The sequence below is a fragment of the Panulirus ornatus genome, chromosome 63 (assembly GCF_036320965.1).
Source record: "Panulirus ornatus isolate Po-2019 chromosome 63, ASM3632096v1, whole genome shotgun sequence".
Classification (NCBI taxonomy): domain Eukaryota; kingdom Metazoa; phylum Arthropoda; class Malacostraca; order Decapoda; family Palinuridae; genus Panulirus; species Panulirus ornatus.
Genome location: NC_092286.1, coordinates 29293677 through 29320436, shown reverse-complemented (window position 1 = coordinate 29320436; position 26760 = coordinate 29293677). Strand labels below are relative to the sequence as shown.

At 47.1% G+C, this 26760-nt stretch overlaps 1 protein-coding gene across 3 annotated transcripts in view; it reads right to left on the bottom strand.

Moving 5' to 3' along the window:
- Positions 1-612: 612 nt before the first annotated feature.
- Positions 613-26760, bottom strand: part of LOC139746049 (uncharacterized) — a 78196-nt gene continuing 52048 nt past the window's right edge. For all 3 annotated transcript variants that reach the window (XM_071656874.1, XM_071656873.1, XM_071656875.1), the window contains 5 exons: positions 22939-23055; positions 20792-20912; positions 11187-11403; positions 9063-9235; positions 613-4138 (listed from right to left, as the gene is read on the bottom strand). In XM_071656874.1, coding sequence (XP_071512975.1) covers positions 4010-4138; positions 9063-9235; positions 11187-11403; positions 20792-20912; positions 22939-23055 — 757 coding nt within the window. In that variant the 3' untranslated portion in view covers positions 613-4009. The remainder of the gene's footprint in view (positions 4139-9062; positions 9236-11186; positions 11404-20791; positions 20913-22938; positions 23056-26760) is intronic.

Here is a 26760-nt window from a genome sequence, read left to right as displayed (position 1 = left end):
CCACCAATGCAATTGCCCCCTCTCACAAACCACCAATATAATTGTCCCCCTCTCACAAACCACCAATGCAATTGCCCCCTCTCACAAACCACCAATGCAATTGCCCCCTCTCACAAACCACCAATGTAATTGCCCCCTCTCACAAACCACCAATGTAATTGTCCCCCTCTCACAAACCACCAATGCAATTGCCCCCTCTCACAAACCACCAATGCAATTGCCCCCTCTCACAAACCACCAATGTAATTGCCCCCTCTCACAAACCACCAATGCAATTGCCCCCTCTCACAAACCACCAATGTAATTGCCCCCTCTCACAAACCACCAATGCAATTGCCCCCTCTCACAAACCACCAATGCAATTGCCCCCTCTCACAAACCACCAATGCAATTGCCCCCTCTCACAAACCACCAATGTAATTGTCCCCTCTCACAAACCACCAATGTAATTGTCCCCTCTCACAAACCACCAATGTAATTGTCCCACTCTCACAAACCACCAATGCAATTGCCCCCTCTCACAATCCACCAATGTAATTGCCCCCCCCCCCCCTTGGTAAAAATCACAAGGGCAGAGAACAAGGGCGAACGAAAGACTGGCCTTTGAAGGTCTCTCTCTCTCTCTCTCTCTCTCTCTCTCTCTCTCTCTCTCTCTCTCTCTCTCTCTCTCTCTCTCTCTCTCTCTCACACACACACACACACACACACACACACAGTATAGAATCCTTGATAAATAAATACATGAATAACTTATGCCACATCAGTACAGATCACCATTTCTAGACTGTTAAATGAATAAATGATTTATACCCACACAGACATTACTTCATAGACGTACAGTAAGAAATGTCCCATTTCCTTCTCATAAAAGATAAAGAATAAACCATTTAATTATGAAGAACCACAGCGGCTCCAGCCAACACCAAACCTCCGCCCTGATACCCCTGAGCACTTTCTGACACCACCATCACCCCTAGCAGCTAATTTCTATATATCCCTAGCAGCTAACTTCTATATCCCTAGCAGCTAACTTCTATATATCCCTAGCAGCTAACTTCTATATCCCTAGCAGCTAACTTCTATATATCCCTAGCAGCTAACTTCTATATATCCCTAGCAGCTAACTTCTATATATCCCTAGCAGCTAATTTCTATATATCCCTAGCAGCTAACTTCTATATCCCTAGCAGCTAACTTCTATATATCCCTAGCAGCTAACTTCTATATCCCTAGCAGCTAACTTCTATATATCCCTAGCAGCTAACTTCTATATCCCTAGCAGCTAACTTCTATATATCCCTAGCAGCTAACTTCTATATCCCTAGCAGCTAACTTCTATATATCCCTAGCAGCTAACTTCTATATCCCTAGCAGCTAACTTCTATATATCCCTAGGAGCTAACTTCTATATTCCTAGCAGCTAACTTCTATATATCCCTAGCAGCTAACTTCTATATATCCCTAGCAGCTAACTTCTATATATCCCTAGCAGCTAACTTCTATATATCCCTAGCAGCTAACTTCTATATCCCTAGCAGCTACCTTCAATATCCCTAGCAGCTAACTTCTATATCCCTAGCAGCTAACTTCTATATATCCCTAGCAGCTAACTTCAATATCCCTAGCAGCTAACTTCTATATATCCCTAGCAGCTAACTTCTATATATCCCTAGCAGCTAACTTCTATATATCCCTAGCAGCTAACTTCTATATATCCCTAGCAGCTAACTTCTATATATCCCTAGCAGCTAACTTCTATATATCCCTAGCAGCTAACTTCTATATCCCTAGCAGCTACCTTCAATATCCCTAGCAGCTAACTTCTATATCCCTAGCAGCTAACTTCTATATATCCCTAGCAGCTAACTTTCTATACCGCTCGTGGAAGATCTCATACACTTTGGCACACACAGTCCACACACTTCACTGTGGACATCTTGAAAGTCCGTCCACAAAAATATATTGTCTTGGCTCAGTGGCAGAAAAGTCGCCTCTCGCTACAAGGGTCAGGGATTCGAAACCAGCGGAGGAGGAAGGGAGGGTTGGACCAGGGATTCGAACCCAGCAGATCTCTGATAAGACCCCACGAGCCTCGTCTGTTCTTCCATCAAGGTCCAGGTGTCCACAAACGCCACCAAATGAGCGGTAACCAGGAGAAAGAAGAATGTTCTTTCTCACAGAACAATGTAGCCAGTACGAGGGAGTGTGTGTGTGTGTGTGTGTGTGTGTGTGTGTTCTCTCTGACAGAACATTAACAGAACATTCAGAACAAGATGTCAGACCACCACCAAACCTGAAGTGTTTAAGGCCTTCAGGCAAGACAATTTCTTCCCAACGTTCGCCAGAAGAACTTTAGAAACGAGTGGTCCAGGTTTAGGTTAGGTGCCTCCCTAGTCCAAATTGAAATTCTGGCGCTGCTGGCTTGGATGAGGGACCTCTCTCTCTCTCTCTCTCTCTCTCTCTCTCTCTCTCTCTCTCTCTCTCTCTCTCTCTCTCTCTCTCTCTCTCTAATAGAAAAATATTTCCCAAAAACTCTTTCGTATATTAGAAAAAAGACCTACCAGGCCAGTGGTTTCTGGAGAGACCACGTCGTAGCCAGAGACCACACCACCACTACCATCTCCCTCCTCCTCCCCTCAGGTCCAGACGGGCCCACGTGCGATGGTCCGCACCCAGGGCTTGGACCAACCTCGTCTTAAAACACCTCGTTGGTCTATGGTCGGGAGAGACAGATGTGTGCCCCTGGGACACCCTAGTTCCCAGGGGCACGCCCCCAAGGGCACCCACGCTTCTCCTGTGGCCACAGACGCCCCTGGTCAGTACCAGGCGAGGCCCATGAGAGGGAACCAGGCAATCCCTCCTGTAGAAGGCGAGAGCGGAACCAAAACGAATTTATCTGTCTTCGTCAGAGACGTGTTCGTTAACCTGACGAAGGAGGACACGGCAGGAGAGCAGAGCCCTTGGGGAAGGACCCGCCGGAGGAGGAGATGCAGGTCACCAGGGAGGCTATCCACCGTGGGGTGCATGGCAGGGAAGTATGCCTAATACTCCACCACACTTCTTCTATCTTTGACCCCGAAGACACCACACTTAGGGAAGGTCTTCCCACGCTTCATTCTACACACACACACACAACACACACATATACACATGTGTATGTATATACGCCTCTATAAAGTAGTATGACATATGTACTCACCACTTGTATACATGCTGCTATAGACACATCAAAAACAATATTTCCCAGTACATACGAGTTAATACATAGTATACAAAGGAAGACAACAGGTAAATAAATGGTGAAGTCGTAATATTATGGATCATGGGCTAAATGGTAAGCCAGCATGAGCCAAGAAGAATGGGTCATACTTCACCAGACATTCACTTGACCTCCGTGGTGACCCCGACCTCCGCCCCTCCTTCTCCCAGGTCAAGGTAGAGTGGGGTGGGGTAGGTCACGGTAGGGCAGGGTGGGTGGGTCAGACACAGGTCAACTGGTGCGTGACGTCCCTAAATGACCCAGGTATTAGCCCTGCTGGTGGTGGAGTGAGGTCAAAGGTCACCTTGGCGGCTTAAGGCAAGATTGACCTGACCACTGGCCCAGGCGGGGAGGGTGGGAGGAGGGGGGTGGGTTAAAGGTCAGCTGGGGTCAGTTGACACCCACCAAGCCCCTTAATTACACCAATGACAGTTCAAAGGTCAAAAAACACACACACACACTCACACATTAGTCGTAAATAAGATATATAAAAACACTGACATATACATCATATATATATATATATATATATATATATATATATATATATATATATATATATATATATATATATACACACACATATATAAATCCTTATAAAAGTAATCTCTTATAATATATATTGGCCAGTTCTTCTGTTTTTGTGTCGTGGCGAAGGATGGGGTCGGGGTTTTGCCTCGCCGTCAGCCAAACCCAGACACTGTCGCAACGACGGACTCCCGACGGAGGCGGAGGCGGAGAGGGAGGCCCTCAGGTCTTGTCCTGGGGCGGCGGTGGGGGCGGCTCACGACAGTAGCAGAACTTGGCGAGGTGGGCGTGGCTCTGCATGACACAGTGTGCCTGGTCACCATATCTGTTGGTCCGACTCACCTCTTCCATCTGTAACATGATATCATGATCACAGCCCTCACCACCTCAGCCCTCACTACCTCAGCCCTCACTATCTCAGCCCTCACTATCTCAGCCCTCACCACCTCAGCCCTCACTACCTCAGCCCTCACCACCTCAGCCCTCACTATCTCAGCCCTCACCACCTCAGCCCTCACCACCTCAGCCCTCACTACCTCAGCCCTCACCACCTCAGCCCTCACTATCTCAGCCCTCACCACCTCAGCCCTCACCACCTCAGCCCTCACTACCTCAGCCCTCACCACCTCAGCCCTCACCATCTCAGCCCTCACCACCTCAGCCCTCACCTCCTCAGCCCTCACCATCTCAGCCCTCACCACCTCAGCCCTCACCACCTCAGCCCTCACCTCCTCAGCCCTCACCACCTCAGCCCTCACTACCTCAGCCCTCACCACCTCACCCCTCACCACCTCAGCCCTCACTATCTCAGCCTTCACCACCTCAGCCCTCACCTCCTCAGCCCTCACCTCCTCAGCCCTCACCACCTCAGCCCTCACCACCTCAGCCCTCACTACCTCAGCCCTCACCACCTCAGCCCTCACCACCTCAGCCCTCACTATCTCAGCCTTCACCACCTCAGCCCTCACCTCCTCAGCCCTCACCTCCTCAGCCCTCACCACCTCAGCCCTCACTACCTAAGCCCTCACCACCTCAGCCTTCACTATCTCAGCCCTCACCTCTTCAGCCCTCACCACCTCAGCCCTTACCACCTCAGCCCTCACCACCTCAGCCCTCACTACCTCAGCCCTCACCTCCTCAGCCCTCACTACCTCAGCCCTCACTACCTCAGCCCTCACCACCTCAGCCCTCACTACCTCAGCCCTCACTACCTCAGCCCTCACCACCTCAGCCCTCACCACCTCAGCCCTCACCACCTCAGCCCTCACCACCTCAGCCCTCACCACCTCAGCCCTCACTATCTCAGCCCTCACCTCCTCAGCCCTCACTACCTCAGCCCTCACCACCTCAGCCCTCACCACCTCAGCCCTCACTACCTCAGCCCTCACTACCTCAGCCCTCACCTCCTCAGCCCTCACTACCTCAGCCCTCACCACCTCAGCCCTCACTACCTCAGCCCTCACTATCTCAGCCCTCACCACCTCAGCCCTCACCTCCTCAGCCCTCACTACCTCAGCCCTCACCACCTCAGCCCTCACCATCTCAGCCCTCACCACCTCAGCCCTCACCACCTCAGCCCTCACCACCTCAGCCCTCACTACCTCAGCCCTCACCACCTCAGCCCTCACTACCTCAGCCCTCACTACCTCAGCCCTCACCTCCTCAGCCCTCACCATCTCAGCCCTCATCACCTCAGCCCTCACCACCTCAGCCTCACCTCAGCTCTACCTCAGCCCTCACTACCTCAGCCCTCACCTCCTCAGCCCTCACCTCCTCAGCCCTCACCATCCTCAGCCTCACCACCTCAGCCCTCACCCACCTCAGCCCTCACCTCCTCAGCACCTCCCACCTCAGCCCTCACAACCTCAGCCCTCACCTCTCAGCCCTTACCACCTCAAGCCCTCACCATCTCAGCCCTCACCATCTCAGCCCTCACCTCCTCAGCCCTCACCATCTCAGCCCTCACCATCTCAGCCCTCACCTCCTCAGCCCTCACCACCTCAGCCCTCACCATCTCAGCCCTCACCTCCTCAGCCCTCACCTCCTCAGCCCTCACCATCTCAGCCCTCACTACCTCAGCCCTCACCACCTCAGCCCTCACCACCTCAGACCTCACCACCTCAGCCCTCACCATCTCAGCCCTCACCACCTCAGCCCTCACCTCTCAGCCCTCACTATCTCAGCCCTCACCTCCTCAGCCCTCACCTCCCCAGCCCTCACCACCTCAGCCCTCACCACCTCAGCCTCACCACCTCACCCGCACCCTTCAGCCCTCACCACCTCAGCCCTCACCACCTCAGCCCTCACCACCTCAGCCCTCACCTCCTCAGCCCTTACCATCTCAGCCCTCACCATCTCAGCCCTTACCACCTCAGCCCTCACCTCCTCAACCCTCACTACCTCAGCCCTCACCACCTCAGCCCTCACCTCCTCAGCCCTCACCATCTCAGCCCTCACCACCTCAGCCCTCACCTCCTCAGCCCTCACCATCTCAGCCCTCACCATCTCAGCCCTCACTACCTCCATGATCACAGCCCTCACCACCTCAGCCCTCTATCTCAGCCCTCACCTTCACAGCCCTCACTATCTCAGCCCTCACCTCCTCAGCCCTCACTACCTCAGCCCTCACCTCCTCAGCCCTCACTACCTCAGCCCTCACCACCTCAGCCCTCACCACCCCAGCCCTCACCATCTCAGGCCTCACCACCTCAGCCCTCACCTCCTCAGCCCTCACCCCCTCATCCTACACCCCTTCAGCCCTTATCCTACAGCCCCTCAGCTCTCAACTTACAAACCCATCAGCCCTCATCCCACAGCCCCTCAGCCCTCAATACATCAGACCTTACACAATGTACATTATTATAACACGAACATAACAAATGCATCAACAAAAGAGCAAAATATCAATACAAAAATGCATGAAAAAATATATACAAATGGGGTAACTCGTTACCATCTCGGCCAAAGAGTAACGCGTTACCATCTTCGGCCACAGAGTAACGCGTTACCATCTCGGCCACACTAACGCGTTACCGTCTCGGCCCCAGAGCAACGCGTTACCATCTCGGCCACAGAGTAACGCGTTACCATCTTCGGCCACAGAGTAACGCGTTACCATCTTCGGCCACAGAGTAACGCGTTACCATCTTCGGCCACAGAGTAACGCGTTACCATCTTCGGCCACAGAGCAACGCGTTACCATTGGCCACAGAGTAACGCGTTACCATCTTCGGCCACAGAGTAACGCGTTACCATCTCGGCCACAGAGTAACGAGGTTTATCTTGATAGCAATACCCTTACAAAATCATGAGGAGAAAGAAAAAAACAATTTTCTTTTTCAAACCTACGATTCGTGGTTTCAGTAGAGACCCACTAGAGAACGCCTGTGGAGAGAGAGAGAGAGAGAGAGAGAGAGAGAGAGAGAGAGAGAGAGAGAGAGAGAGAGAGAGAGAGAGAGAGAGAGACCTGTGAGGGAGAGGCTATTATTGGTGTGTGTGTGTGTGTGTGTGTGTGTGTGTGTCTGTGTGTCTGTGTGTGTATCTGTGTGTGTGTGTGGGGGGGGGGGGGTCAGTGTTAAAAAGAAATTTTTTTTTTTTCCATCATTTTTAAGACGTAGTATCATTCCAGCTGCGCTCCAATCAGTAGCCGAAGCCGCCCGGAGCAACAGGACTTGAGATTATCTATACAAGACATTTTGGCCACAAGTGTCAGGTAAAACCCTCACACTTCCTCCTCAGTCCCCTCACACTTCCTCCTCAGTCCCCTCACACTTCCTCCTCAGTCCCCTCACACTTCCTCCTCAGTCCCCACACACTTCCCCCTCAGTCCCCTCACACTTCCCCCCTCAGTCCCCTCACAGTTCCACTCCATCTCATCCCGGTCATCAACCCACTGCCCTTCCGTCTATCCCCCTATATCACTATTATCTCAAATAACAAATTCCTTCAAGACAAAAACAAAAAACAAAAACACGGCCCACAAAGCATTAAATCAGAAAATCCCATCTTAAACACTATGGATGTCAACTCTAAATCACGCCACTACAGCACTATCTGCTAACCTTACACAGGGCCCCCTTCCCGCACAGTATCAGTTGCAATGGAAATCAGCGGAAATCATTTGACGCGGTTCCTCGACGCCACACTCCACATATAGGGTCCCCCTGCACCACAGATGGCCACGGAATCACTCCCTAACAAAGGCTTTTACCTCCAAATTCCTCGAGTTCTACAAGTGGAGTCTCCCAAGGAGCATTTCTTTCTCCAATCCTCTTCAGTCTATTCCCACATGACCCTCCAACACCTCCTTGAAAACAAATGAAGTTCTAATCATTGTGCTCATGAAGTTCATCTTATATCACCACAACGTGACACTATCCAAGCCAAACCAGTGATGAAACTCTGCAACATTCGACTGAAACACAAACTCATTCCAAACAAAAATGTCCACATCAACACAGAGACCCAGTGCCAACCTTATAACCCCCGGAAATATGCAAATCCGACCTTACCCCATCACCAGTGAATGCCCCAGCCACTTCCCCTCACACTCCACGCATCAAATATACACCAAAAAATGCAATACACCGCCCAGCCAACTACACAAGGGGAGACCCAGAGAACCATCGCTGGCTGCTAAGAAATTATGAAAACATTCAAGACTTGCACAGCCAAACAAAGACGCCTCCAAAACAAAGAAACTTCAGTATACTTGGCATAGAATTCTTTTAATAATAGCCATAGACTCTCTCATACCCAATCCACACCCGTCCATGGCCAAGAACCAGTCCCAAAGTAGAAACAAAAAGAATGATCCTCTCTTTCCATTTGAACATTCTCTTTTTTTAAATAGTTTCTAATCCTCTTCCTCTAACGAACATGGCATTACGCAAAGACGCTCACCAAGAAAAATCAAAAAAGACTTGACAAACACCAATTTCCCAGTCTTCAATTCCACCCTATCCATCATACACACATTTGAGACTGCACTCCCTAGACACATACGAAACGCTTCTTTCGTCTGAACTCCACAGAGCATCCACTCCTGCAGTATGAGACACGGGACTCGTCCTGACCAAGTAACTTCCACTCCCCCTCACAAGGGGATAAAACCCTTCACCCTCCCCTTAAAGCCAACAGGACACCCTCTTCTCCCCAGCTCCACATTAGGAGGTCCCCCTTTGACGTGCCCCTTTTCCATAGAGGCAGGCGTAAACCTCCTCCTCCTCTTTCCCGTAGGAGAGGCTAGGAAGCTATGCCCTCCGTGAGGACCTACCTTGATGGAGAAGGTGTCCTTTCTGATGCTGTAGGAGAGCGTGGCTTCAAACTGGGCATGGCCAGGGGTGGTCTGGACGTGGATCTGGTAGACCACTTCACTCACCGCTGTCTCATCCGTCAGGTCCGGCACGAAGCCGTCCACGTCCGCGTTCTTCTTGTACGTCAGCAACCCTGCCAGGGGTGAGGGGGACCAGTGAAGGACATGAGGAGAACTATGAGGCAACGGAGGAGGTGAGGGGGACCAGTGAGGGATATGAGGAAAACTATGAGGCTGCGGAGGAGGTACATAGGACGAGTGAGGTACATGAGAACTATTGTGAGGGAGCGGAGGAGGTGAGGAGGACCAATGGGGGACATGAGAACTATGAGGCAGCGGAGGAGGAGGACCAGTGAGGGACATGACGAGAACTATGAGGCAGCGGAGAAGGTGAGGAGGACCAGTGAGGGACATGAGGAGAACTATGAGGCAGCGGAGGAGGTGAGGAGGACCAGTGAGGGACATGAGGAGAACTATGAGGCAGCGGAGGAGGTGAGGAGGACCAGTGAGGGACATGAGGAGAACTATGAGGCAGCGGAGGAGGTGAGGAGGACCAGTGAGAGACATGAGGAGAACTATGAGGCAGCGGAGGAGGTGAGGAGGACCAGTGAGGGACACGAGGAGAACTATGAGGCAGCGGAGGAGGTGGAGGAGGACCAGTGAGGGACATGAGAACTATTATGAGGCGGCGGAGAAGGTGAGGAGGACCAGTGAGGGACATGAGGAGAAGTATGAGGCAACGGAGAAGGTGAGGAGGACCAATGAGGGACATGAAGAGAACTATGAGGCAGCGGAGGTGGAAGAGGACCACTGAGGGACATGAGGAGAACTATGAGGCAGCGGAGGAGGTGAGGAGGACCAGTGAGGGACATGAGGAGAACTATGAGGCAACGGAGAAGGTGAGGAGGACCAATGAGGGACATGAGGAGATCTATGAGGCAGCGGAGGAGGTGAGGAGGACCAGTGAGGGACATGAGGAGAACTATGAGGCAGCGGAGGAGGTGAGGAGGACCAGTGAGGGACATGAGGAGAACTATGAGGCAGCGGAGGAGGTGAGGAGGACCAGTGAGGGACATGAGGAGATCTATGAGGCAGCGGAGGAGGTGAGGAGGACCAGTGAGGGACATGAGGAGAACTATGAGGCAGCGGAGGAGGCGAGGAGGACCAGTGAGGGACATGAGGAGAACTATGAGGCAACGGAGAAGGTGAGGAGGACCAATGAGGGACATGAGGAGATCTATGAGGCAGCGGAGGAGGTGGAGGAGGACCAGTGAGGGACATGAGGAGAACTATGAGGCAGCGGAGGAGGCGAGGAGGACCAGTGAGGGACATGAGGAGAGAGACATGAGGCACTGAAGGCAATGAGAGGTACTGACAGACCCACGTCACCATGAGAGGTGAGCAATACTAGGGAAAAAATGAGGAAGACATGCATGAGGAATAGTGATACTGTGAATGAGGAGCAGACAATGTCTACCAAGTCATTACTCATTACAGGAACACGAAGTGTGAGGGCAGTTCCTCCTCGGCAGGAGTTGTGAGGTGACCTTGTGTGTAATCACCTCCTTGTAATTATATTATAATCACACTTTAATTATATTGTAATTACATTGTGATTGCATTGTAATTACATTGTGATTACATTGTAATTACAGTTTAATTATATTGTAATTACATTGTGATTGCATTGTAATTACATTGTCGTCAGTAATCACTATTTGTGATTCCATTTCTATTTCTTATTTTACCCCGTCTCATAATCTTGTATATATGTACCATGTCCTGCCTACACACACACACACACACACACACACACACACACACACACACACACATAGGTATCATTCATCCCCGCCTCCCCCCAAGGGAGGATGAACAGCTAGGGGTTGGCTGTGTGGGGGGGGGGACGGGGCGGCCATGCGGGACTCGACCCTCTACAGCAGAACTCGAGGTTCGCAGCAAGACCCACTACGCCACGTAGGGCCCCCACACCCCACTCACCCACCCTCTGTGTGTGTGTGTGTGTGTGTGTGTGTGTGTGTGTGTGTGTGTGTGTGAAAAAGGTCACATACACACACATGTCACCTTTGGTGGGGAGGAGCTTGGCCGCCCAGGTGACCTTATGTAAGGTCAGTTCGTGGCAGAGGGAGCGCTGGGGCGCCGTGTAGGTGTTGATGTAGTGGACGAAGGCGACGCCGGCTTTCTCCACCCTGTCGTCCTCCACGCTGACTGGTTCCCAGCTCAGACATGCGCACCAGTGCGGCTCGATGTAGGCGTCTGCGCAGGTCCGGGAGGCAGGGACCTGGGGAAGGTCAAGTGTCAGTACATATGTATGATTAAGTGTGATTATAATACATATACAGTACACATACGCGACACAAACGTCAGGAATTCATGAAATACATTTCTCTTCCATACACCCATACACTTGTGCATTGTTCCTTCTTACTTCATCTTCACATTCTTTCTGTTTCCATTCCAGCCTCATCCTCTCTTCGTTCATGGCCGCCACAACACCCAGGCGCTACAGCGACACCACCACCACCAGATAATACAGTACTGTATCATACAACAGTGCCTCACAAGAGAACATCCTATCTGTATTGTGGACACATGTCACACCTCAATTGCTCTCTTCTGCTGCCCCTACACAAACGCTGTTCCAATCTACGCCAGACCAACGCCAGGATGAGGCAGTCTCTCCCACTCAGAGAGATGCGAGCTGATCTCGCCTTCGCACAGGAGACACACCAGACTCACATCTCTCTCTCTCTCTCTCTCTCTCACACACACACACACACACACACACACACACATATATATATATATATATATATATATATATATATATATATATATATATATATATATATATATATATATATATATATTTTTTTTTTTTTTGCTTTGTCGCTGTCTCCCGCGTTTGCGAGGTAGCGCAAGTAAACAGACGAAAGAAAATGGCCCAACCCACCCCCATACACATGTATATACATACGTCCACACACATAAATATACATACCTACACAGCTTTCCATGGTTTACCCCAGACGCTTCACATGCCCCGATTCAATCCACTGACAGCACGTCAACCCCGATATACCACATCGCTCCAATTCACTCTATTCCTTGCCCTCCTTTCACCCTCCTGCATGTTCAGGCCCCGATCACACAAAATCTTTTTCACTCCATCTTTCCACCTCCAATTTGGTCTCCCTCTTCTCCTCGTTCCCTCCACCTACGACACATATATCCTCTTGGCCAATCTTTCCTCACTCATTCTCTCCATGTGCCCAAACCATTTCAAAACACCCTCTTCTGCTCTCTCAACCACGCTCTTTTTATTTCCACACATCTCTCTTACCCTTACGTTACTTACTCGATCAAACCACCTCACACCACACATTGTCCTCAAACATCTCATTTCCAGCACGTCCATCCTCCTGCGCACAACTCTATCCATAGCCCACGCCTCGCAACCATACAACATTGTTGGAACCACTATTCCTTCAAACATACCCATTTTTGCTTTCCGAGATAATGTTCTCGACTTCCACACATTCTTCAAGGCTCCCAGGATTTTCGCCCCCTCCCCCACCCTATGATCCACTTCCGCTTCCATGGTTCCATCCGCTGCCAGATCCACTCCCAGATATCTAAAACACTTCACTTCCTCCAGTTTTTCTCCATTCAAACTCACCTCCCAATTGACTTGACCCTCAACCCTACTGTACCTAATAACCTTGCTCTTATTCACATTTACTCTTAACTTTCTTCTTTCACACACTTTACCAAACTCAGTCACCAGCTTCTGCAGTTTCTCACATGAATCAGCCACCAGCGCTGTATCATCAGCGAACAACAACTGACTCACTTCCCAAGCTCTCTCATCCCAAACAGACTTCATACTTGCCCCTCTTTCCAAAACTCTTGCATTCACCTCCCTAACAACCCCACCCATAAACAAATTAAACAACCATGGAGACATCACACACCCCTGCCGCAAACCTACATTCACTGAGAACCAATCACTTTCCTCTTTTCCTACACGTACACATGCCTTACATCCTCGATAAAAACTTTTCACTGCTTCTAACAACTTGCCTCCCACACCATATATTCTTAATACCTTCCACAGAGCATCTCTATCAACTCTATCATATGCCTTCTCCAGATCCATAAATGCTACATACAAATCCATTTGCTTTTCTAAGTATTTCTCGCATACATTCTTCAAAGCAAACACCTGATCCACACATCCTCTACCACTTCTGAAACCACACTGCTCTTCCCCAATCTGATGCTCTGTACATGCCTTCACCCTCTCAATCAATATCCTCCCATATAATTTACCAGGAATACTCAACAAACTTATACCTCTGTAATTTGAGCACTCACTCTTATCCCCTTTGCCTTTGTACAATGGCACTATGCACGCATTCCGCCAATCCTCAGGCACCTCACCATGAGTCATACATACATTAAATAACCTTACCAACCAGTCAACAATACAGTCACCCCCTTTTTTAATAAATTCCACTGCAATACCATCCAAACCTGCTGCCTTGCCGGCTTTCATCTTCCGCAAAGCTTTTACTACCTCTTCTCTGTTTACCAAATCATTTTCCCTAACCCTCTCACTTTGCACACCACCTCGACCAAAACACCCTATATCTGCAACTCTATCATCAAACACATTCAACAAACCTTCAAAATACTCACTCCATCTCCTTCTCACATCACCACTACTTGTTATCACCTCCCCATTTGCGCCCTTCACTGAAGTTCCCATTTGCTCCCTTGTCTTACGCACTTTATTTACCTCCTTCCAGAACATCTTTTTATTCTCCCTAAAATTTAATGATACTCTCTCACCCCAACTCTCATTTGCCCTTTTTTTCACCTCTTGCACCTTTCTCTTGACCTCCTGTCTCTTTCTTTTATACATCTCCCACTCAATTGCATTTTTTCCCTGCAAAAATCGTCCAAATGCCTCTCTCTTCTCTTTCACTAATACTCTTACTTCTTCATCCCACCACTCACTACCCTTTCTAATCAACCCACCTCCCACTCTTCTCATGCCACAAGCATCTTTTGCGCAATCCATCACTGATTCCCTAAATACATTCCATTCCTCCCCCACTCCCCTTACTTCCATTGTTCTCACCTTTTTCCATTCTGTACTCAGTCTCTCCTGGTACTTCCTCACACAAGTCTCCTTCCCAAGCTCACTTACTCTCACCACCCTCTTCACCCCAACATTCACTCTTCTTTTCTGAAAACCCATACAAATCTTCACCTTAGCCTCCACAAGATAATGATCAGACATCCCTCCAGTTGCACCTCTCAGCACATTAACATCCAAAAGTCTCTCTTTCGCGCGCCTGTCAATTAACACGTAATCCAATAACGCTCTCTGGCCATCTCTCCTACTTACATAAGTATACTTATGTATATCTCGCTTTTTAAACCAGGTATTCCCAATCACCAGTCCTTTTTCAGCACATAAATCTACAAGCTCTTCACCATTTCCATTTACAACACTGAACACCCCATGTATACCAATTATTCCCTCAACTGCCACATTACTCACCTTTGCATTTAAATCACCCATCACTATAACCCGGTCTCGTGCATCAAAACCACTAACACACTCATTCAGCTGCTCCCAAAACACTTGCCTCATGATCTTTCTTCTCATGCCCAGGTGCATATGCACCAATAATCACCCATCTCTCTCCATCAACTTTCAGTTTTACCCATATTAATCGAGAATTTACTTTCTTACACTCTATCACATACTCCCACAACTCCTGTTTCAGGAGTATTGCTACTCCTTCCCTTGCTCTTGTCTTCTCACTAACCCCTGACTTTACTTCCAAGACATTCCCAAACCACTCTTCCCCTTTACCCTTGAGCTTCGTTTCACTCAGAGCCAAAACATCCAGGTTCCTTTCCTCAAACATACTAACTATCTCTCCTTTTTTCACATCTTGGTTACATCCACACACATTTAGGCACCCCAATCTGAGCCTTCGAGGAGGATGAGCACTCCCCGCGTGACTCCTTCTTCTGTTTCCCATTTTAGAAAGTTAAAAAAAATACAAGGAGGGGAGGATTTCTGGCCCCCCGCTCCCGTCCCCTCTAGTCGCTTTCTACGACACGCGAGGAATGCGTGGGAAGTATTCTTTCACCCCTATCCCCAGGGATAATATATATATATATATATATATATATATATATATATATATATATATATATATATATATATATATATATATATACACATACACACACACACATACATACGCACATATACACACACACACACACATACATATATATACATATGAAAAATGTAAGAAACAATTTAGAAAACTGAAACTTCTAGCTTGAAATGAAATGAAAAAATGGATGTCACATAATGGTTCAACCTCTGGCTATGGAAAAAGGAAATGTATAATTTATTTACACAAACGTCAATAGTAGTTCTCATCAATATACATATATATATATATATATATATATATATATATATATATATATATATATATATATATATATATATATATATATATATATATATATATATATATATATATATATATATATATATATATATATATATATATATATATATATATATGTGAATAAGAGCAAGGTTATGAGGTACAGTAGGGTTGAGGGTCAAGTCAACTGGGAGGTAAGTTTGAATGGAGAAAAACTGGAGGAAGTAAAGTGTTTTAGATATCTGGGAGTGGATCTGGCAGCGGATGGAACCATGGAAGCGGAAGTGAATCATAGGGTGGGGGAGGGGGCGAAAATCCTGGGAGCCTTGAAGAATGTGTGGAAGTCGAGAACATTATCTCGGAAAGCAAAAATGGGTATGTTTGAAGGAATAGTGGTTCCAACAATGTTGTATGGTTGCGAGGCGTGGGCTATGGATAGAGTTGTGCGCAGGAGGGTGGATGTGCTAGAAATGAGATGTTTGAGGACAATGTGTGGTGGGAGGTGGTTTGATCGAGTAAGTAATGTAAGGGTAAGAGAGATGTGTGGAAATAAAAAGAGCGTGGTTGAGAGAGCAGAAGAGGGTGTTTTGAAATGGTTTGGGCACATGGAGAGAATGAGTGAGGAAAGATTGGCCAAGAGGATATATGTGTCGGAGGTGGAGGGAACGAGAAGTGGGAGACCAAATTGGAGGTGGAAAGATGGAGTGAAAAAGATTTTGTGTGATCTGGGCCTGAACATGCAGGGGGGGGGGGTGAAAGGAGGGCAAGGAATAGAGTGAATTGGATCGATGTGGTATACCGGGGTTGACGTGCTGTCAGTGGATTGAATCAGGGCATGTGAAGCGTCTGGGGTAAACCATGGAAAGTTGTGTGGGGCCTGGATGTGGAAAGGGAGCTGTGGTTTCGGGCATTATTGCATGATAGCTAGAGACGGAGTGTGAACGAATGGGGCCTTTGTTGTCTTTTCCTAGTGCTACCTAGCACACATGAGGGGGGGAGGGGCATGGTATTCCATGTGTGGCGAGGTGGCGATGGGAATGAATAAAGGCAGATAGTGTGAATTGTGTGCATGGGTATATATGTATGTGTCTGTGTGTGTATATATATGTGTACATTGAGATGTATAGGTATGTATATTTCCGTGTGTGGACGTGTATGTATATACATTGTGTATGGGGGTGGGTTGGGCCATTTCTTTCGTCTGTTTCCTTGCGCTACCTCGCAAACGCAGGAGACAGCGACAAAGCAAAATGATAATAAATATATATGTGTGTGTGTGTGTGTGTGTGTGTGTGTGTGTGTGTGTGTGTGTGTGTGTGTGTGTGCAATTTCATGTGTGGCGGTGTGGCGACGGAAATAGATGAAGGCAGGAGGTATGAATATGTACGTGTGTATATATGTCTGTGTGTATATATATATATATATATATATATATATATATATATATATATATATATATATATATATATATATATATATATATATATATATATATATATATATATATATATATATATATATATATATATATATATATATATGTAGGTATACGTTGAGATGTATAGGTATGTATATGTGCGTGTGTGGACGTGTATATACATACATGTGTATGTGGGTGGGTTGGGCCATTCTTTCGTCTGTTTCCTTGCGCTACCTCGCTAACGCGGGAGACGGGGATTAAGTATAATATTATATATATATATATATATATATATATATATATATATATATATATATATATATATATATATCCCGGGGGATAGGGGAGAAAGAATACTTCCCACGCATTCCTCACGTGTCGTAGAAGGCGACTAAAGGGGACGGGAGCGGGGGGCTAGAAACCCTCCCCTCCTTGTACTTCAACTTTTTAAAAGGGGAAACAGAAGAAGGAGTCACGCGGGGAGTGCTCATCCTCCTCGAAGGCTCAGATTGGGGTGTCTAAATGTGTATGGATGTAACTAAGATGAGAAAAAAGGAGAGATAGGTAGTATGTTTGAGGAAAGGAACCTGGATGTTTTGGCTCTAAGTGAAAGAAGCTCAAGGGCAAAGGAAAAGAGTGGTTTGGGAATGTCTTGGGAGCAAAGTCAGGGGTTGGTGAGAGGACAAGAGCAAGGGAAGGAGTAGCACTACTCCTGAAACAGGAGTTGTGGGAGTATGTGATAGTGTAAGAAAGTTAACTCTAGATTGATATGGGTTAAACTGAAAGTTGATGGAGAGAGATGAGTGATTATTGGTGCATATGCACCTGGGCACGAGAAGAAAGATCATGAGAGGCAAGTGTTTTGGGAGCAGCTGAGCAGCTGAGTGAGTGTGTTAGTAGTTTTGATGCACGAGACCGGGTTATAGTGATGGGTGATTTGAATGCAAAGGTGAGTAATGTGGCAGTTGAGGGGATAATTGGTATACATGGGGTGTTCAGTGTTGTAAATGGAAATGGTGAAGAGCTTGTAGATTTATGTGCTGAAAAGGGACTGGTGATTGGGAATACCTAGTTTAAAAAGAAAGATCTACAAAAGTATACGTATGTAAGTAGGAGAGATGGCCAGAGAGCGTTATTGGATTACGTGTTAATTGATAGGTGCGTGAAAGAGAGACTTTTGGATGTTAATGTGCTGAGAGATGCAACTGGAGGGATGTCTGATTATCTTGTGGAGGCGAAGGTGAAGATTTGTAGAGGTTTTCAGAAAAAAAGAGAGAATGTTGGGGTGAAGAGAGTGGTGAGAGTAAGTGAGCTTGGGAAGGAGGCTTGTGTGAAGAAGTACCAGGAGGGACTGAATAGAGAATAGAAAAAGGTGAGAACAAAGGACGTAAGGGGAGTGGGGTAGGAATTGGATGTATTTAGGGAAGCAGTGATGGCTTGCGCAAAAGATGTTTGTGGCATAAGAAGCGTGGGAGGTGGGCAGATTAGTAAGGGTAGTGAGTGGTGGGATGAAGAAGTAAGAGTATTAGTGAAAGAGAAGAGAGAGGCATTTGGACGATTTTTGCAGGGAAATAATGCAAATGGCTGGATGATGTATAAAAGAAAGAGGCAGGAGGTCAAGAGAAAGGTGCAAGAGGTGAAAAAGAGGGCAAATGAGAGTTGGGGTGAGAGAGTATCATTAAATTTTAGGGAGAATGAAAAGCCGTTTTGGAAGGAGGTAAATAAAGTGCGTAAGACGAGGGAACAAATGGGAACACCAGTGAAGGGGGCTAATGGGAGGTGAGAACAAGTAGTGATGATGTGAGGAGATGGAGTGAGTATATTGAAGGTTTGTTGAATGTGTTTGATGATAGAGTGGCAGATATAGGGTATTTTGGTCGAGGTGGTGTGCAAAGTGAAAGGGTTAGGGAGAATGATTTGGTAAACAAATTAGAGGTAGTAAAAGCTTTGCGGAAGATGAAAGCTGGCAAGGTGGCCGGTTTGTATGATTTTGCAGTGGAAGTGATTAAAAAAGGGAGTGACTGTGTTGTTGACTGGTTGGTAAGGTTATTTAATGTATGTATGACTCATGGTGAGGTGCCTGAGGATTGGCGGAATGCATGCATAGTGACATTGTACAAAGGCAAAGGGGATAAGAGTGAGTGCTCAAATTACAGAGGTATAAGTTTGTTGAGTATTCCTGGGAAATTATATGGGAGGGTATTGATGGAGAGGGTGAAGGCATGTACAGAGTATCAGATTGGGGAAGAGCAGTGTGGTTTCAGAAGTGGTAGAGGATGTGTGGATCAGGTGTTTGCTTTGAAGAATGTATGTGAGAAATACTTAGAAAAGCAAATGGATTTGTATGTAGCATTTATGGATCTGGAGAGGGCATTTGATAGAGATGATAGAGATGCCCTGTGGACGGTATTAAGAATATATGGTGTGGGAGGCAAGTTGTTAGAAGCAGTGAAAGGTTTTTATCGAGGATGTAAGGCATGTGTACGAGTAGGAAGAGAGGAAAGTGATTGGTTCTCAGTGAATGTCGGTTTGCGGCAGGGGTGCGTGATGTCTCCATGGTTGTTTAATTTGTTTATGGATGGGGGTGGTTAGGGAGGTGAATGCAAGAGTTTTGGAAAGAGGGGCAAGTATGCAGTCTGTTATGAATGAGAGAGCTTGGGAAGCGAGTCAGTTGTTCGCTGATAATACAGCACTGGTGGCTGATTCGTGTAAGAAACTGCAGAAGCTGGTGACTGAGTTTGGTAAAGTGTGTGAAAGAAGAAAGCCGAGAGCAAATGTGAATAAGAACAAGGTTATTAGTACAGTAGGGTTGAGGGACAAATCAATCGGGAGGTAAGTTTGAATGGAGAAAAACTGGAGTAAGTGAAGTGTTTTAGATATCTGGGAGTGGATCTGGCAGCGGATGGAACCATGGAAGCGGAAGTGAATCATAGGGTGGGGGAGGGGGCGAAAGTTCGGAGAGAGTTGAAGAATGTATGGAAGTCGAGAACATTATCTCGGAACGCAAAAATGGGTATGTTTGAAGGAATAGTGGTTCCAACAATGCTGTATGGTTGCGAGGCGTGGGCTATATATAGAGTTGTGCGAAGGAGGGTGGATGTGCTGGAAATGAGATGTTTGAGGACAATGTGTGGTGTGAGGTGGTTTGATCAAGTAAGTAATGAAAGGGTAAAAGAGATGTGTGGTAATAAAAAGAGTGTGGTTGAGAGAGCAGAAGAGGGTGTTTTGAAATGGTTTGGGCACATGGAGAGAATGAGTGAGGAAAGATTGACAAAGAGGATATATGTGTCGGAGGTGGAAGGAACGAGAAGTGGGAGACCAAATCGGAGGTGGAAAGATGGAGTGAAAAAGATTTTGAGTGATCGGGGCCTGAACATGCAGGAGGGTGAAAGGCGTGCAAGGAATAGAGTGAATTGGAACGATGTGGTATACCGGGGTCGACGTGCTGTCAATGGATTGAACCAGGGCATGTGAAGCGTCTGGGGTAAACCATGGAAAGTTCTGTGGGGCCTGGATGTGGAAAGAGAGCTGTGGTTTCGGTGCATTATTACGTGACAGCTAGAGACTGAGTGTGAACGAATGGGGCCTTTGTTGTCTTTTCCTAGCGCTACCTCGCGCACATGCGGGGGGAGGGGGATGGTATTTCATATGTGGCGGGGTGGCGTTGGGAACCTCCCACCCACCCCAACCCCTTTTCTTATCTTCTTATCTACGGGTATGACCCATTATCGTTCAGTGGCCAGGAGGCACCAGATGCTGACCTGGCTGAAGAAGGATATGCCTCTGTCGGAGACCCGGCCCAGCCGCGCCCCAGAGAAGTGGAGGACGTCTTGCATGGTGGGGTACAGGTCGAAGGGCGTCGTCAGGCGATGGGTGTTCACCCTGTGGAGATAAGGGCGAGATAAGGGCGAGATAAGGGCGAGCCTTCAGACAAGAAAAAAGAAAGTTCATATTGGTCAGCTTTTGCTACACCCACACAATATATGGTCAGCAGGTGCTACACCCACACAACATATGGTCAGGTGGTGCTACACCCACCCAACATATGGTCAGGTGGTGCTACACCCACCCTACATATGGTCAGGTAGTGCTACACCCACCCAACATAGGGTCAGCAGGTGCTACACCCACTTAACATAGGGTCAGCAGCTGCTACACCCACCCAACATAGGGTCAGCAGGTGCTACACCCACCCAACATAGGGCCAGCAGGTGCTACACCCACCCAACATAGGGTCAGCAGGTGCTACACCCACCCAACATAGGGTCAGCAGGTGCCACACCCACCCAACATAGGGTCAGCAGCTGCTACACCCACCCAACATAGGGTCAGCAGGTGCTACACCCACCCAACATAAGGTTAGCAGGTGCTACACCCACCCAACATATGGTCAGCAGGTGCTACACCCACCCAACATAGGGTCAGCAGGTGCTACACCCACCCAACATATGGTCAGCAGGTGCTACACCCACTTAACATAGGGTCAGTAGCTGCTACACCCACCCAACATAGGGTCAGCAGCTGCTACACCCACTTAACATAGGGTCAGCAGGTGCTACACCCACCCAACATAGGGTCAGCAGGTGCCACACCCACCCAACATAGGGTCAGCAGGTGCTACACCCACCCAACATAGGGTCAGCAGGTGCTACACCCACCCAACATAGGGTCAGCAGGTGCTACACCCACCCAACATAGGGTCAGCAGGTGCTACACCCACTTAACATAGGGTCAGCAGGTGCTACACCCACCCAACATAGGGTCAGCAGCTGCTACACCCACCCAACATAGGGTCAGCAGGTGCTACACCCACCCAACATAGGGTCAGCAGGTGCTACACCCACTTAACATAGGGTCAGCAGGTGCCACACCCACCCAACACAGGGTCAGCAGGTGCCACACCCACTTAACATAGGGTCAGCAGGTGCTACACCCACCCAACATAGGGTCAGCAGGTGCTACACCCACCCAACATAGGGTCAGCAGGTGCTACACCCACTTAACATAGGGTCAGCAGCTGCTACACCCACCCAACATAGGGTCAGCAGGTGCCACACCCACCCAACATAGGGTCAGCAGGTGCCACACCCACCCAACATAGGGTCAGCAGGTGCTACACCCACCTAACATAGGGTCAGCAGGTGCTACACCCACCTAACATAGGGCCAGCAGGCGCTACACCCACCTAACATAGGGCCAGCAGGCGCTACACCCACCTAACATAGGGCCAGCAGGTGCTACACCCACCCAACATAGGGTCAGCAGGTGCCACACCCACCCAACATAGGGCCAGCAGGTGCCACACCCACCCAACATAGGGTCAGCAGGTGCTACACCCACCCAACATAGGGTCAGCAGGTGCCACACCCACCCAACATAGGGTCAGCAGCTGCTACACCCACCCAACATAGGGTCAGCAGGTGCTACACCCACCCAACATAAGGTTAGCAGGTGCTACACCCACCCAACATAGGGTCAGCAGGTGCTACACCCACCCAACATAGGGCCAGCAGGTGCTACACCCACTTAACATAGGGTCAGTAGGTGCTACACCCACCTAACATAGGGCCAGCAGGCGCTACACCCACCTAACCTAGAGTCAGGTGGTGCTACACCCACCAGCTGGTCCTAACGAGTTTGCTCCTCCTCCTACTCCTCCTCCTGCGCCTCCTCCTCCACCTCCTCCTCCTCCTCCTCCTCCTGCACCTCCTGCTCCTCCTCCTCCTGCGCCTCCTGCTCCTCCTCCTCCTCCTCCTTCTCCTGCACCTCCTCCTCCTCCTCCTGCTGCTGCTGCTGCTCCTCCTCCTCCGCCTCCTGCTCCTCCTCCTCCTCCTCCTCCTCCTGCGCCTCCTCCTCCTCCTCCTCCTCCTCCTGCGCCTCCTACATGAGGGCGCCGCGCTCGACTAACCTGACGTTGTCAGCAGCAGAAGGGTAGGTGGTCTTGAAGGTGTTGGGCAAGACAATGGACATGAAGGGAAGTCGTTCCTCCTGCTTGCCCTGCTGCGTTCCCCGGATGGCCGTGAACCTGCGTCACGACACATATTATAATGTAATTATACATTAAAGACACACAATCCAATGTAATTATACATTAAAGACACATTCCAATGTAATTATACATTAAAGATACACATTCCAATGTAATTATACAATAAAGATACACATTCCAAGGTAATCATACATTAAAGACACACATTCCAATGTAATTATACATTAAAGACATATTCCAATGTAATCATACATCCGTGAACCTGCGTCACGACACATATTACAATGTGATTATACATTAAAGACACATATTACAATGTAATTATACATTAAAGACACACTTCCAATGTAATCATACATTAAAGATACACATTCCAATGTAATTATACAATAAAGATACACATTCCAAGGTAATCATACATTAAAGACACACATTCCAATGTAATTATACATTAAAGACATATTCCAATGTAATCATACATTAAAGACACACATTCCAAGGTAATCATACATTAAAGACACACTTCCAATGTAATTATACATTACACACACACACACACACACACACACACACACACACACACACACACATTCCAATGTAATTATACATTAAAGACCTCATTCCAATGTAATTATACATTAAAGACACACATTCCAACGTAAGTGCAAATCTAAGACACACATCCCAATGTAATTATAAATCAAAGACACATTCCACTGTAATTATACGTTAAAGACACACATTCCAATGTAATTATGCATTAAAAACACAATCCAGTGTATTTGTATATTAAAGACACACATCCCAATGTAACTACACATTCAAGACACACATTCCAGTGTAATAATACATTAAAGACACATTCCAATGTAATCAGACATTAAAGACACACATTCCAATGTAATTGTGAATCTAAGACACATATCCCAATGTAATTAAAGACACATGCTAATGTAGTTATACATTAAAGACACACTTTCCAATGTAATTATACACTAAAGAAACACATTCCAATGTGATTATACATTAAAGACACATTCCAATGTAATCATACATTACACACATTCCAATGCAATTATTCATTAGACACATTCCAATGTAGTTATACATAAAAGACACACATTCCAATGTAATTATACATTAAAGACACGCTTCCAATTTAATCATACATTACACACACATTCCAATGTAATTATTCATTAAAGACACATTCCAATGAAATCAGACATTAAAGACACACATTCCAATGTAATTGTGAATCTAAGACACATATCCCAATGTAATTAAAGACACATTCCAATGTAGTTATACATAAAAGACACACATTCCAATGTAATTATACATTAAAGACACACATTCCAATGTAATTATACATTAAAGACACATTCCAATGTGATTATACATTAAAGACACATATTACAATGTAGTTATACATTAAAGACACACTTTCCAATGTAATTATACATTAAAGAAACACATTCCAATGTGATTATACATTAAAGACACATTCCAATGTAATCATACATTACACACATTCCAATGTAATTATTCATTAGACACATTCCAATGTAGTTATACATAAAAGACTCACATTCCAATGTAATTATACATTAAAGACACACTTCCAATGTAATCATACATTACACACACATTCCAATGTAATTATTCATTAAAGACACATTCCAATGTAGTTATACATAAAAGACACACATTCCAATGTAATTATACATTAAAGACACACATTCCAATGTAATTATACATTAAAGACACATTCCAATGTGATCATACATTAAAGACACATATCACAATGTAATTATGCATTAAAGACACACATTCCAATGTAATTATACATTAAAGACACACATTCCAAAGTAATCATACATTAAAGACACACGTTCCAATGTAATTATGCATCAAAGATACACGTTCCAATGTAATTATGCATTAAAGATACACACAAAAGGTAACATTAAATTAAGAACATCAGAAATCTAAAACATATCCTGAGCGTGATGCATTCACCCAGGATCGAACATGGCATAGGTTCGAATCCTAGTAGCGTCATTCGGTCCACAGTCAATCCAGCTGTTCATCTACCCCCTGGGTGTTACTCGATATATATATATATATATATATATATATATATATATATATATATATATATATATATATATATATATATATTCTAACAACAGTTGTCCTACGTCTGGCACTGATGTTCTCCACCCTGTGGCCGCCGGTCGGCCCGCTGCCACAAACTTTGGTCGAAAGTGTCATACAGCAGCCACGGCATGATCGACAGATAACATAAACAAAAAATTTTTTGCTATACGAGAAAATGAACCAAAAAAAAAAAAGAAATAATGTTACCAAAAACAAAATAAGTTTAAGAGCTCAAGATAACGCAAAAAAAATGAATGACGAAGATCAGAATGTGAGGTAATAAAATTGTTCTTACATGGGCAAAGGAGTGACTCATTTACATAATGACTGACTAATTTACATAGTAAGTGGACGATTTACATAATGAGTGAGGCCTGTCCGGTTGGGGGGGGCTGAACAACAGGCAAATGGACTTGATCCTTGGCCCGTGTTCCTTCATCTTCACCGGCTATACTGGCGTCTCCCTCCCTACCTAGATGGTCGCCCTACCTAGATGGTCGCCCCAACCTAGACGGCCGCCCAACCTAGATGGTCGCCCTACCTAGATGGTCGCCCCTACCTAGATGGTCGACCCTACCTAGATGGTCGCCCAACCTAGATGGTCGCCCTACCTAGATGGTCGCCCCTACCTAGATGGTCGCCCCAACCTAGATGGTCGCCCCAACCTAGATGGTCGCCCCTACCTAGATGGTCGCCCCAACCTAGATGGTCGCCCCAACCTAGATGGTCGCCCTACCTAGATGGTCGCCCTACCTAGATGGTGGCCCTACCTAGATGGTCGTCCTACCTAGATGGTCGCCCCTACCTAGATGGTGGCCACTGTATCAGCATGATGGAGATCAACAAACTGTATCCCTCGTATCTGTTCACCATTTCGCGCCGTCAGTGGCGACGCCAAGGCGTTCTTGGCGTCGGTCAGGTAATGTGTTGGGTCCTCCTCCGTCGTCTGTGGCCCAGCCAGTCCCGTGGCCTGTGGTAGAGCCAGTCCCGTGGTCTGTGGTCTGAGAGGCTGTCTGGTCGAACCTGATGCAGCCCTTCCCCTCGCACCACCCAGGTCTACCAGACCACCTGTCTACCAGACCACCTGTCTACCAGACCACCTGTCTACCAGAACACCTGTCTACCAGACCACCTGTCTACCAGAACACCTGTCTACCAGAACACCTGTCTACCAGACCACCTGTCTACCAGAACAACTGTCTACCAGACCACCTGTCTACCAGACCACCTGTCTACCAGAACACCTGTCTACCAGAACACCTGCCTACCAGGCCTTTTACCATCATTCCACGAAAAAGAAATTGCCTCAAAGACATGAACTGTATAATGAAAGGCGACCACCAGTGGACGGACAGTGGATAGACAGTGGACAGACAATGGATAGACAGTGGACAGAACAATGGATAGACAGTGGATAGGTGTGCTTAGCTAAGGCTACCACACTTCTGTTATCTGATAGTGTTAAAAAATAAGTTCGAATCTTGGTGTTTAACTTACTTTAAGACATTTTTATTGACTGAGAAAGCAGTAACGCCTCCACCCATTCAATATGATCATAAGTTACCACAGTAACGCTTC